The following is a 14,889-nucleotide window of genomic DNA, read 5'->3' as shown; positions in this document are numbered from 1 at the left end:
TTGCTCAGGCACAAACATACAGTTGGTTTACATCCCTCCCACCAGCTATCTCATAACTATGCTACATTCCAGCTGTTGCAAGGAAGAGAAGGGGAAAGACTAGATTGTTGCTGTAGCTCCTTCCCAAGATGGCTTTCATATTCTGGAAGGCCAACTTTTTCTATATGGGGAGAAAAGGGGGAAATTACTTGCCTGATCACTTCTTAAACAGGACCCAAAAAGTGGCAGTAATAATTGCTACTGTTTGAAAATACAGAGCCTTACCTTCCTATGGTTAGCCTTTCTCACCCATATGAAAGCGTTAAAAGCATCAGAACTGTCAAAGAAAAATGAAACTAGGAGCACGTTTCCCTGAAGCCCCTGTTGAGCTAAAATGGTAGTGAGAGCCTGGGTTCATTTAAAAACTTAATTTAAAGGAAGACTTTAGGTCTCGTTCTCATTTGCACAACAGTCAAAAGCAACCCAATTTTATTACACCTTTGTTAAAGTGCCAGGAAAATACATTTAGCATGAGCTCAAGCTTCTAAATCATCCTCAAAGAAAAGCCCTTATGAAGTTAAAATGAAAGGGAACCAATGTACAAAAGTGGCAAGATCCCAGACTTCCAGAAAGACTTGAAATGGGCAGTTATCTTCACAGTAATCTTCTTTTATTTGGGATGATGATCTTCATACAAGCAAGGCCAGTTCTTCAGTTACCTTCAGTGAGCCAGTCTTCTCAAGTGGCAGACACCAAGGATGGCAAATTTGTTGCCCTGCTTGAACATTTCCTTGCTGCTCTGGAAAGTTCTTGTTAATCTGCATAGCTTTCCAGAGCTAATGATTATTTGTCATAGGGGAATGCCATGCCTTGCTCTCCTTCACCAACACAGAAGCCCAGCTTGGTAAGCCAGCAGCTGCTTTGTGTCATCTTACACCATCTCTCCTTGCCTCCACTTCACCTTTGCCAAAGTGTGGCTCTGTAAACTAGCTGTGAGGATAGCAACAGCCGAGGCAGGGGTGGTAAGGGCAAAGGTGAAAACCTACAGCCCGAAACTGCTGGCAATGCAGATGTGAGTTGGCATCTTCTTCAATGCCTAGCTCTGGATTTCACAAGTCAGGTTCTATTAGATGAGTGAAGGTGTTTGGAAGAATACCTTGCAACTTTATGAGATGCCTCTTCCTCTTCCCAGAGAACCTGGCTCTTAAGACTCCAAGCCAGGCATTCAGGAAGAAGTTGTCACAGAGCTGGTGGCAACATGGGAGCTCTGGCTGTTGTTGCAGACTCTGCTGCTGCCATTGGTGTCACTCCATTGGTGTCACTACTCGCATCCATGCCAATTCTGAATGGAATGCTGAGGTGGCGGCTGGCTGGTTGGTAAATGAGAAGAGACTGGGAGCTAGCTGAAGCTAGCTTCTCCTTTCCTCTGTCAAGATGGTGTCCACAGGTGATATGATTAGGAGGACCCTCCCACTCATTTCAGGTGGCAAGAAAGTGTGGGCTGCCTCTGCATGTAAGTTTGATGGAGATGAACACAAGAAACAATCAGCTGCAGGTTTCCAAGGAAGCCATGAAGGATTTTCCATTTCCAGGGAAGCTATGAAGGATTTTCTCTTTACAGAGATATGTGGGACACTATGAAAAATACACAAAGAACCAGGAGCAGCATCTTTCTAAACTCTTTTCAAGCATAACCAAATAACCAAGTACCAAAGTTTCAGTGTCACTGAACTACACCTCATGATTCATAGCAGTGCTAAGTCATGTAATGCAGCTCGTTCAATAGAGTACCAACTTTCTTAAAATTATTTTTCTTAGAAAAACTTTAAAAAGATGCTTAGTCAGCTCATGTGCCTGAGTAAGAGTACGTCATCTGCTACCAAACAGCTTGATGTGGTGACTCTTTGTTTGGCCCTGGCTTGCATAGGTTTACATGCTAGAACATGCAGTCAGACTGGAATTGATACATGTCATCTCCCATTTATTGGCATATTGTGAACAGATTCAATTTCTTTCCATTTCCTTCTGCAATTACAATCCAAATGTCTTGCTGTTAATACTCTGTCTCCCACTTTCCACACCAAAATGTGCCTTCTTTCTGCCCTGCTTGATTGCAAGACCTTCTCCTCCCATCTCTTTACACCCTTTCTGCTTGCCAACATGTGTTCTGGGAAGAACAAATATGTTAACTACCACTGGGGTAGTTAAACATGAGTAAATGTCATGATGTATATACAATTACTCATACTCACCTTCACTGATTTCACTACTTTCCTGAGCACAGACAAAACAGCACCATTTAAAACATAACAGAGATGAATATACACCATGCTGCCATGGCAGTAAGGCAGTGCAGCACCATTCTCCAGAATCTAAAGCACAAAGATTACACATCTGGAGCACTAGGCCACTAGAAATCTTAACAGTGAGTAGATGCTGGAAAAGGAAAGAAAAAGCTATAGAGTGGGATACAGAGCTTTATTGCACCGGGTTCTCGGCCCGGCCCGGCAGGAAACGGAAATGAGTGGGGGACGGATTTTACCACATACACCCGTCCCTCACTCGTTCCATTCCCCCTCTCTTCCCTGCCCATTCCATTCCAGAGGGAACGCTTTTTGAGAACTGTTCAGAACAGTTCTCAAAAATTTCCCCCTCTGGAACGGATTAAGAACGGAAGAGAGGGGGAACGGAACGAATGAGGGATGGGTGCGTGCGGTAAAATCCATCTCCCACTCGTTCCACACTCGTCCCTCCTCCTTCCGTTCCGTGCTCTGAACGGAATGGAAGGAGCCAATTCGATAAAGCTCACAGGCTATGCTGCCGTTGTGCTATAGCAATCTTCCCTCCTTTTTTCTTACCCACCAAGTACTGCCCCATCCTCAAAACACTAGAGAGTGGTCATATTATCTGCCAAGCCAAGATTTCACTTCTTTCTGAATTAAAATATTGGACTTTGGAAACAAGATTCCATGGCTGGGCCAGATTGTTCCCCTGAGGTTAATGGAAATTGTAATTGTGCAGGAAGGTGAGAAAGCCAAAAAACTGGTAAAGGAAGAAAACACTGACAGACACTTTACCACTGTACACATCACCAGATATGCTCTCCAAAAGCAATATATCACAGTTGAAAGAAACAGATAAGATGAACAGCATCAAATGCCTCCTTTTTATTTTTAAATATTGGAGCATGTCAAACATGTGGTTGATAATAGGTAATGGGGCTGACCAAACTGAAACAAGGAATGTCTTGTTTGGTTTGCTAGTAGGAAACTGCAGTGCCTCTTATACAAACAACCCTTTAAAGCATGGCAAACCTTGTCCAGATTCCCTTTCATGGAGTCATGGAAGAGTAGCGGAGTGAGCAGGAGTGGAAAAGAAAAAGTCAATAGTACACCCTTACATTGACTGTTCTTTTAAGGTGATCAAGGCAGCTTTGAGACAGATCACTGACCATGTAATAGATCAACACTTTTCCAGCTTTCTTACTCCCACAGTGTCATTTTCTACTTTAGACTCAGAAGCAAAGAAGTCAACAATATTTTAAATTACAGCTAAAACATGTTATCAGTATGCAGTATTGATCATTTTAAATAGTTTAAAACTCTTTGCAAAAATCATAGAATTGTATAGCCAGAAGGGACCCTAAGGCTTATCTGATCCAACCTCCTACCAGCAACGACATACCTGCAATATTTGACACCTGGCGTGTATCATTTGTAACACCTTCCCAACAAAATTAATTTCAATAATAATCATGATACTCATGTAGAGATGGGCTATCAGCAGCAGTGGAATGATTGAGGTCAATGTTTCTGCCATTGCTGATGCTAATGCCTACCTCTTCAGGACACTGCACTATAATTACCACCACCCCCACAAAGAGATGGGTGCCATATTTGCCACCATCACAACGGCTAATGTCTGTCTCTTCAGGGTGCCATTCCCCAAAGAGATGGAGTATCATCATCATCAGATCAACTCCACTTTTCTGCTTCTGCTTCCTCACTATCTCCCCTTCCTCTGTCTACCTTTCCTGCCTTCATATCAGCTTCTTCTTTTCTGGCAGGGCAGAAAAGGGAGGAGTCCATGACCACCAAGGCTCAGTGGGCAGAGAAAGAGATGCTTGCTACACTTGCTGATGGTGATTGCAAGGGTGTGCAGTGTGGTCCGCACCCCTCACACTCCCCCATTGAAGCTTCTCACTACCAGTGCAGGAATCTGTCCTGACAGTTGGCCATCCAACCTCTGTTTAAAAAATCTCCAATGGAGGAAACCACTTTCCAGTGGGGGTGGGGGTGGTGGTGGTGGTGGAAATATACCACTTTTGAACAGTTGTTACCATCAGTCCTTCCTAATATTTAATTGGAATCTCATTTCTTGTAATTTGAATCAAAGTCAAAGTGTTCACTGTACTGTATCTTATAAATTTTTAGATACTTGGACATACTCATTTAAATAAATAAATAAATTTTTTATTTTTATACCGCCCTTCCGAAGATCAGGGCAGTTAACAGCATATAAAATACAACAATTACAATAATACAACAATATTAAAACAAACAAGATAAAACCCCCATTAGCCAATCCTCTTTGCCACAGAAGAGGACGGGAGGCCCACTGGACTTTAGTCGGGGAATGCAAGATGGAACAGAAAGGTTTTCAGATCTTTTCTGAATTGGGCCAGGGAGGCGGTCGAGCGGAGCTCTGTGGGCAGCATGTTCCAAAGGGGTGGGGCAGCGATGGAAAATGTCCTCCTTGTAGTGGAGGACAGCCTAGCCCCTGGCACCCGTAATCATCACTATCATCATACAACCAAAGAAAATGGCTATAGGTAGCTCTAGGGAACACCCCTCCCACTCACTGGAGAATGTTCAACTCATTGTTTCCCATCTGTGAGGGACAACGACTCTTTAATCCAGAGGATGATGGGAATAACACACCTGGATGCATTCTGTTGGAAAGTCTGCACTTTGCACAAAATGAGTGGCAAGAATTATCCATTAGATTAATCCACAATTGAGGAAGCAGCAGCAAGCATGGGCAAAATACTGGATTTAAGAAGTGAACATCTGCATGATGCATGCACTAGCAGAGATACATTCCCCAGGCAGCTGGTTGTAATCTAGAAACAGAAGTGAGGGTTTATTTGGCATGGACGGCAAGGATGGCTTGGGACAATAAACACAGGTACCAATACTTGATTCAATGTACACACAGTGCATTAAACCAAGTCTTAGCACTAACCACTGCTGAAAATTTAATTGGGATTTGCAGTGAGGATCAACCACCACCTCACTCTAGAGGATCTTGCATGTGACTGCAATTTTTGTCTCTGTTGTCTGATGAAAATTCCTCCTAAGTAGTAGTGTCCTGTTATACCATATTCTACAGTGGACAAAAGCTGACCTCAACACATCATATTTTGTGTATGTGTGTGTGTGCACGGGCGCGCATGAGAGAGAGGGGGGGAGGAGAAGGAGGACGAAGTGAAAGGGAAGGTATCATGAGCCACCAGCATTTTTAAATAGTTAACTGGAGTAGTTCATGGTGATTGCACAAGACATGACCCAGTTTAAGAACTGTTTACAAAAGTTGTATTTATTTTAGCCAAGGACAAAGTCAGGTCACTTTTCTAAGGAGCAGATAAGAACACAGGGAGAAAACTGTTAGAAAGAACGGCTTTCTTCTTAAGCCAGACCATGTCTTATCAGATTGGAGAACTGAAAAGCTGACTGTACCTCTCATTATGTCTTGTTTAATTTTTAAGTGACCCACTCTAAAGGAGGATTAGCATATTGAGTAAGTAACACAACAAGTGTCAAATCAACCCCAGTTGACCACATAGTAGTTAGGTCAGCTTAGGCAACATAGGATTTTATCAGAGGTGGCTGGGAAGCTGAAGCTGACAAAAGCTTCACACCTCCACTTCTCACATTCCCATTTTAAATTATTTAGGAACACTATTGGCCTTTCTCCCAGGGCTTTTCTATGACGTATGAGTACTGCATAAGAAGAATTTTAAAATCTCAGGTTCTTAAATATTTATTTCAAAAGTGGGTAGATTTTCCATCCAGAACCTTCTTCTGTATTTTGAAGCCAAGGAGAATTGTGTTGCCCTTTCGATGTTGTTGGACTGCAACTTCTATCCATGATAACATGCACAGACAGCAACAAATACAGTGCACCCTTCCATTATGCGGAGGATCCATTCCAAACCCCTTTCATAAGGGAAAAATGTGTATGCTTGAGTAATGGGGCTTTAGAAGTAATGGGCTTGTGCCTGCAGCATGGCATGGGGCACGCGCCAAGGGCACATGCCCCATTACTTCTTCCTGGTGCACCAAGGCTTCTTCCTGCTTGGCCTTCCAGCATATGCTGGAAGCTGCATAAGGCACACCCACATATAACGCGGGTGCACTGTAATTCTTTGAGTTGTAGTTCATCAACATCTGGAGGACAATGCAATTCCTCCAGCACCTTTTGTAAACAAACAACCTGCCCACAATAAATTAGTTTCAGCTTCCTAAATGTGCTTTTGCAACCAGTCCCCAAATATGGACTGACTGATGAAAACCACTATTAAGGATGGAAAGAATATTTGAAAATGCACCTCTGCCATTTGGCATCATCTGGCCTTAGAGGAAGAGACTGGACAGCCAGCTCCATCAGGCTTGGCCTAAAGTAAGAAGATGAGCCCCCCCCCCCCCTTTGCCATTTGACATCATCTACCTTAGAGGGAGAGAAAGCCCAGCCAGCTCCATTAGGCTTGGCCTAAAGTAAGAAAAAGAACCCTCTCTCCAGTCTATCTGCCATGATCCAGGCCTCAAATGGGGAGAAGAACCACAAGACTTATTCTCCTTCCCACAGCCATTCCCTTCTCCTTTTTTGCCATGTCTTTTTTAGATTATAAGCCTGAAGGCAGGGAAATGTCTAATTAACTATCTGTAAGGTGCTCTGAGAGCCTTTCTGGCTGAAGAGCAGAGAATAAATACAGTAAACAAACAAACAAACAAACAAATAAAGATAAAATGGTTGCAGAATATGGTGTTATTTTTAGTGTTGAGATACTCTGCTGAATAGAATCCTGGGCTAATTAAAAATTTTCACAGTTCAGTTCTTATTGTGTATAAAAATTTGCTTGTGATTGTTTTGTGTAGAACACACCATTTTCTGCACAGAAAACACAATTTTATGGTCAAAATATAATATTTATATGCAAAAAAGTAACACTTCTGTTAAAAAAATGTGTTTCCTGCTCAGAATTTTTTTGTCCACCATGTGTGAATTTTGCACAGAATAAGTCCCCACTGAATGCATTTTTAAAAGGAAGCATGTTTTTATGTAAAGAAAATATTTTAATGCAGAAAAACCTGTGGTAAATGTTTCCTGGAGGGGAAGAATGCTGTTCTCTATGCAAATCAGCACTGAGTAAATTTTGCTCCCAGTTAGAACACTTATTTATTTAGATATTTATATTTTACCACCCAGCCCACAAGAGCTCCCAAAGCAATGCACAAATAATGGAAATTAAAACACCACACCGATTTTTTAAAAATTAAAATCCAATTTAATTTTTTAAAAAAACAATAAGAACCATGCTAACCACAATCAGTTAAAACAAAGCCGAATCTTAGCTGAATCACAAGGTAGCTAAGGCATGAACCACTGTGGCCAGATCTGCCCTCTCCAGAAAAGGGTATAGTTTCCTGCAAAGGAAAAGCTGTAATTGCAGATTCATTCTGTGCAAAATTCACATATCATTGATTTGCATAGAATGCAGAATTTTCTAACAGGAAAAACCTTTTTCTTCTACAAAGAAATTTATGTGCAGAAAATGCCATTCCCAATGCAGATGATTTAGTTTTCCATGCAAAACAGCATTGTGTGTATTTTACATAGAACAAATCCTGAATTGGGAATAGGCTTCAAAAACTGCATGGTTTTCAGTGACATTCTTGCAACAGGAAGAAAAGTGCTGAAATTATTTGTTGGTTGTCTCCCACATTCACGTTTTAAAGAAAAAAACTCTAGTTATTTCTGATGAAGAAATGGGTGAATGTTGGAAGGATCATGCCAGAAAGTAAATTAGACAATTTTTTTGCCCATCACTAGGAAAGCAAAGTTGGGTTTCATTAGCAGAAAACCCGTAAAAAAATCCAGGGTACACTCAGAGGACCATGTGGGCGTAGAAATATACTAGGGGGGGGGGGGGACTGCAAAATAGCTTGATACAGAATGCAAAGTCACAGAAGGAAGTCCCCAAGAGACATTTTAAGTAAGAATGGTAGAGGCTCTGGACTCTAAAACTGTTGTCATAACTTCCAGCCCCAACCCTGTTCTCCTCATGAACATGCTTTGAGTAAATCAATGAAAGAGCGCTCTTTACAAGGACCCTGGTAAATAGGTAAAATGCTAAGAAATTTGATCTAGAACATGATATTCTAAGTACATAATGTAAAAACCCTGGTTACAATAAACTAAGGAAGCATTCCCAAAACTGGAACCTCACTTTAATTTTTTCTAGTTCCCAGGTTACTCATGTTTTCAGATCATCCAAATTAGCCAATCTGGGGTTTTAGAAGCAGTACAACTGATCTTCATAGTGCACACTAGCCCTTTTCATACCACACATCTAGGGAGAGTGAGTGTGGGGTTGAATGTACAGGAGAGAAGGATTGCAATTAGGAGATATCTCTCATTAGGCAGACAGAAATAGTCACTTCAGGCAGCTGATGCTAAAGGGTGCAGAACAGAGAGAATGGTGAGTATGCTAGACCCCTGAGCTACCTAATTCCCTAAGGTTGCCAGATCAGGACTAATGTAGACCCTGAAATATCAGGGGCAAAATTGGAAATTTAATGACTTTTGTTGTCACAGAGAGTATCTTAGGTGATGTTACAAGAGCACTCCTAGAGATTCGTTAAATATATGTTAAGCATCAACAATATTTACTCAGAGAATGCCATTCAAATAAAAAATCCATATAAAATTTTTCAAGACAATTCTCTCATCCTGAGATTCCTCTCTTTTGCCTGCAGACCAGGACCAGATTTAGGACAGGGTTCTGAGATCAGGGAACATTATGCTTCTTCCAGATATTGTGGAGTTTGCTATCATGTGGTCAATCCCAGAAAGAGATTAAAATGTCAACCTGATGAGATACTGTGTAGAGAAAAATAGATAAAGGACGGTATCATCATATACCTTCCTGCAGGAAACAAAATATTTTGGGATAGAATTTTTTAATAAAATATCCATAAAATGGACAAAAAAAATCAGTTTTCCAGTGTTAAACCCTGACAAAAGGATTCCTTAACTGATGAGAATCTCTGCAATTCAGGATCTAAAATGCCCACATGGTTGATTTGCACAGAAAAAAACTATTTCATGTGCAGAAAATGCTTTAATTGGGGGCCTAATTCAGAAAAAAAAAGTCACAAGTGGTTGATTTTTACAGAAAGCATCATTATCTGCACAGGAAACAACCACATGTGGATTTTGCACAGAACAAGCCAAATTGTATATAGGCCTCAAAAACTTTGTGGTTTCAAAGATTTTCTCACAGTGGGAAATAAATTGCTAAAATTACTCATTGCTTTCTTCATGAAGAAAACTAGTGAAGAATTGCATTCCTGCTGCTTGCAACACAGATAAACTCTATATAGGCAAGTGCGCACATGGTTGAATACAGAGTCAATCCATGTATCTTTTTAAAGAATTGCAAGACTATTCACTCTGCTAAACAAAACAAAACAAAACCACACAGGGTTGGGCTTGAACCTAAGGATTGCTTTTCCATCCCACTGGGCTATTTTTCAATCTTCTAATCATACCAACTGCATTTGCCATAAGCAGAATTTAACATTTTACAATGGACTGGAACCCCACATATAGATACAGGCTAACTGTACAGCAATTCACAATCCAGCAGTGGCACAATGCCTAAGTGGATTGTTTCAAGCTGTGTAGGATTTTTTTCCCTTTAGAAATAACCAAATTATTTTTGGGAGCCACATGTGGCATTTCTACTGCAACTCTTGAGCCAGCAAAGGTGCCCATACCTTTCATGTTCTGCTAGCATTGTTCCCAAGAAGGCCATGGACCAAAGCACCCATATTCTCTGCAGTCATATGGCTTATAGGTGCCTTTGATAGATTTTGTATGAATGAGAGAACATATGCTGAAGTAATGTAGATGAAAGAGAAAAGCTACCTAAGAGGTGTGAACAAGATGAAAAGAGGATAGTGTTCTTGGCTGCTAAAGAGGAGAACCATGTGGTTAGGAGAAAAGAGCAGTCTCGGGGGGGAAAAGAAAAACATACACAGACCTAAGGGAAGAGAAGAAAAAGCAGGCTAGTAAATCCTAGAGAAAAGTAACAGGTTAGTCAGTATTTCCCCTTGTCCATTACCCATGGTTATGCTTAGATCACTTTGTTCCCATCCACCTTCTGAACCCCTCACTGGGTGGGCATCAATATGACTTAAATGAGGAAAGGCCTCAAGGGAACAATAGAGCAATAGGGGAACTTTAATTTTCATCTTCTCCAGGCCTTTCTTTTCTACCCATTCTCTGCAGGCTTCACTGAAGAATTAAAAGACGTTATTGCATATGGAAAGGCTGTGAAAGGTTTCAAAGCTGTGGCTTGGAAAATCCAGAAGTTAGACAAGTTCATAGCCACTTGCAAAAACTTCCAATATGCCAAAAACTACTTACATGAGCATACCTAATATCTTGGTCACATATACAGATGCCAATGTACAAATGCAATCGATAAAGTTCAAACAAACAGTGTTCAGACTGCTTTTTCTTTCCCAAGCATTCTATTTTCCAGGAATCCATTCTATGAATGATTTGCTTACTGAGAAACACTTAAGCTTTCTACAGCTTTCTTGGTAGCCTATGTCCCAATGAATATAATGTGAAGTTCAACTATTTAATTTGCATTTAGATCATGTTGTCCAATTGATATTATCCCTGGTACAGATCAAAAGTATCACACCCTGGCTATTAGTGGCTGATGAAAGTTCTTATATTACTCAATATTGAATCTTAGCCAAGGTTCCAAAAAGAATATATATATATACATATATATACACAGTGGTACCCCGGGATACGAATTGATCGCGTTACGAAATTTCTGGGATACGAAAAAGTTAGATTGGAAAAAACTGTTCCGGGATACGAAGGTTTTTTCGGGTTACGAAATTTTTTTCGGCGCGAAATTCAAACGCGCGGCTTGCCAGCGCTAACGGAAAGCCTTTTTCGGGTTGCGAAATGCATCGGGTTACGAACGGCGCGGCGGAACGAATTAATTTCGTAACCCGAAATATATATATGAATATTCTGAAGTATGTAAAATGCATTTCATAGTATACTTTAGGGTTAAAGTTTTTTAAAAACTGATTTATATCTTGCCCTCTCACAAATTCTGTGTTTATTTCATTATTTGAAACTATTTTAATGAATTATTTTTAAGTTATCACCTTCACAACCTATTATGAGTCTATGACCATACACACATATACACAGATGTTATATTCACAATGCATACAATCCATCACAAGCTGAAGCATTTTGAAGAAAGCTGTAAAAATGGTCTTGGTTCATATATGCTATTATTTCCCAGAATCTTCTGCATTGGTGTTATATAAGGAGGAATGCCTTATTGAAAACATATATTGATATTTCTGAGTGACATTGCTATGATCAATATACGTTTGATGTTTATAACCATCTATCTCTCAATTCTAATTTCCTGTTTCCAGAGTCAACATTACAATTCTGCCAGGAAATTTAGAAGTGTCACTGGAAGTTTGTTTTGCAGAGCTCCTTGGAAAGACTGCACAGAAAGCAATGGAGGCAATTGGTGATGGAAGGGAGATACAAGAAAGCAAGGTAAAAGCTGCACTACAGTGATTCTTATTTAAAATTCCATGGTGTTTGTTGTTTTCATAACTTGCTTGATGTAACAATATTAGAATTTTTAGTAGCTGTCCATCAAATAATTAAATAAAACAACAATCAAGTTCCATTTTAAGTGATGTTGCTAGATTTCTCCCATTGTCAGATGCAGGAGAAAGGAACCATCCCTATTACTGCACCTTCTGTCTATCCAGTTTTGTTGCTACCACCTCCTGTTTTATCTCTCTTTCCTTTTACTCCTTGTTTTGAAGATGCACATAAGGTCCAATAAAAAGGAGATGAAGCAGCATTAGGGGAGGGAAGGAGAGAAGGGAGAGTAAAGCATGTGAATGATGGAGTCCAGGACGCAAGGGAGAAAGCATCAAAGTACAAGGGAAGAAGTGCAGGTTTATGTTTTTCTTCAGTTGTACTTTGTGTTTTACTATGTAAATCTGATGGGAGTCATTCTCTGAGATTTATGTGATATATTCCTGAATCTTTTCTGTACCTTTTTGTCATTGTTAAAAAGAATGAAACCAAATGAAAACAAAATTGATAGCAAATTAAAAAAAACTATTATATTTATCTAGAATGTAGCACTAGATGTGTTTGTGCACAAGAAAAGATTTCTCCTTGCGGCTGCTGTGGCTGTTGATGTTAGTAGTACCATCATTATCACCTCAGAAACATATATGGCCACTTTAGCATCTTGCTATTAATCCTTTAAAAAACTATGTCAGGTACATTTGCTAAAAGGTAGCAATGGCTGCAGATCACAAGGTAAAGTGCATAATCAAACAGGGGTTTGAATTTTGGACTCTCTCTTCCAGGTCCAGCACTATACTAATTCCCTTGGAAGAACAGTTACTAAAAAGATGGCATCAAGACTGAAACAGGGCGTTAGAAAGTACTGTAATTATTAATATACTAAATTTGCATAATTAGAATGCAAATAATGCTGTATAATATGCAAATTAGATGGCCACATTTGAGTGGCTAGAATATGGCAATCTTCATCTAATCAATCACAATACCATGGTTTTTAAAGATCTATTTCCTCAGAATCTACTATAAATTGCTACAACAGCTGAGAATGTGCATGCCATTTACTATTCCCTCCCTCTCATCCAAATGTGAAGATTTTAAATTGGAAAAAAGAGATGCATTTTATTCACATATTGATGGCCTTACAACATATTACAGACTCCACTTCATGCCCAATACTATCACTGTATGATTGCCCCTTTACCCTATTCATTACGCACAATCCAATTTCATAATTATTTTTATATCAAATTAGAGTTATTCAAATGTATCTCTTCTTTAAAAATACATTATGATTGAACAGGATGTGTCTAGTCTTACATTAATATTTTTTACATTCGCAAAAGGCTTGGTCATATTTGGGGGTTACATCATGAGCACGTTATGAGAAAAGACACAGGAGTACAGCCTGGAAAAGTTATTGTACAGGACTATAACTCCCATAATGCTGGCTGCCAGGGACGTAGCTAGGATTTTAGGAAGGGGGGGGGTCCAGACTAAGTGCCACCATTATAATGGGGCTTGGGTGCGGTGGCGCAGCAGCACACACCATTCATTTTTCTAATGGAAGGGGGGATCTGGACCCCAAGAACCCCTCCCCTTGGCTACGTCCCTGTGGCTGCAGAATTCTTGGAGTTGTTGTCTGAACAAGCAGCATTTCCAGGTTCTGTGTTACATGATGCTCATTAAAACATCTCAAGGTAATTTAGAGTTTGTTACCTTTCTTACTGTCTTCTCAACAAAATAGTTTCCTAGAGGAATCAAGGCACCTCCAAGGATGGCAAGCACTGCCCCTATGACTGCTCCAGTCAGCAAGCCACAGTTTTGGCTACAGCCCATTCTTCCTTTCAAAGGTGCAGGTCACGGAAGGCTTGCCGCTTCTTTTGCCTCTGGGACTTCTTGTAGCTTTTTGGTCCTGTTACACACACGCACGCCACTCTCAGCAGTTGCCACCTCTAATATAGCAGAGACCTAAACACATTTTCAAAAGAGAATGAAGTACAAAGTACAGAATGAGTGATAGCATGGGAGATCATGTAGCACTCACATAAACCTGCATATCTATATCTCAAAATGATTAGATTGTGTGCCCTCTCTCTCTCTCTCTCTCTCTCTCTCTCTCTCTCTCTCTCTGTGTGTGTGTGTGTGTGTTGTGCACATAGCTGGTGAAGTTGCATGGAATAGAGTATTTTTGTCCTCTTTCATAATCCCAAAGTAAATACTTCTGTGGAGTCAGGCACATCAAAGGCTAACTGACGGCTGTTCAGGACTGAGCCACCTCTTTCTTCCCAATGAGCCCACTGCAAATTTTGGCTGAGAAGCACCAGAAGAAAATGTGCTCTGACCATTAGGGGTGTGTATTTCACACAAGCATATATACTGCCTCACATGGTCACTCAACACTTGGCTTAAAGCCCCACGTGTGAATCTGCTTTACTGAATGATACAGGACAAGGGAATGAATGAAGTTCTGTTCATGCTGCGTTGAGCTATGATAATTTATTTGCCCACACATTCCATCAGATGTTGCTGTAGGCTTCATTGGCTGCCAAATACACATGTATTAATAGATACACACTGTGCTGGTAGAACATTGGCACTGACAATTTTCAAGGGCCAGATTAGAGCTTGGAAGTAAGTAGTTATAAATAACTAGCTGCTGGTTGTGACCAGACATCCTCCTTTTACAGAACATATCCTACATTTCAACCTTTTTTCCAGGAGGAATTTTAAAATGCCAATTTTGAGCATGACTAAGAAGTATAACTGTGTGTGTGTGTGTGTGTGTGTGTGTATGTATGTATGTGCTTAGCTTTTATTTTTTAATGTCCTACATTTTTCTTCACTGTTCCACATTTTATCTTGTCCTCCTTTGAGCTTATGACATTTGGACATCCTGATCCTTCCCCTATGCAATAATGAAAGCAACACTAGTTTCCAGTTGTAACTTTAAAAGAGAAAGTG

General features: G+C 40.2%; 1 protein-coding gene and 1 long non-coding RNA gene across 7 annotated transcripts in view; one reads left to right on the top strand and one right to left on the bottom strand.

Annotated features, from left to right (window-relative positions):
* Nucleotides 1–14,889, bottom strand: part of CD36 (CD36 molecule) — a 103,403-nt gene that overhangs the window by 31,034 nt on the left and 57,480 nt on the right. For 4 of the 5 annotated variants that reach the window (XM_042467394.1, XM_042467393.1, XM_042467392.1 and 1 more), the window contains exon 2: nucleotides 13,645–13,896. In XM_042467394.1, the coding sequence (XP_042323328.1) occupies nucleotides 13,645–13,764 (120 nt within the window). In that variant the 5' untranslated portion in view covers nucleotides 13,765–13,896. Of the gene's footprint in view, nucleotides 1–13,644; nucleotides 14,215–14,889 lie in introns of those variants that run through there. The other variant, XM_042467390.1, reaches the window with a different exon arrangement.
* The window catches only part of LOC121930699, a 47,780-nt gene continuing 44,298 nt past the window's right edge, over nucleotides 11,408–14,889 (top strand). For both annotated transcript variants that reach the window (XR_006103997.1, XR_006103998.1), the window contains exon 1: nucleotides 11,408–11,874. This is a non-coding gene — a long non-coding RNA (uncharacterized LOC121930699). The remainder of the gene's footprint in view (nucleotides 11,875–14,889) is intronic.

This window comes from Sceloporus undulatus, chromosome 5 (assembly GCF_019175285.1).
Source record: "Sceloporus undulatus isolate JIND9_A2432 ecotype Alabama chromosome 5, SceUnd_v1.1, whole genome shotgun sequence".
NCBI classification, from domain to species: domain Eukaryota; kingdom Metazoa; phylum Chordata; class Lepidosauria; order Squamata; family Phrynosomatidae; genus Sceloporus; species Sceloporus undulatus.
The sequence above is the reverse complement of the archived record's forward strand: the minus strand, read 5'-3'. Positions and strand labels throughout refer to the sequence as shown.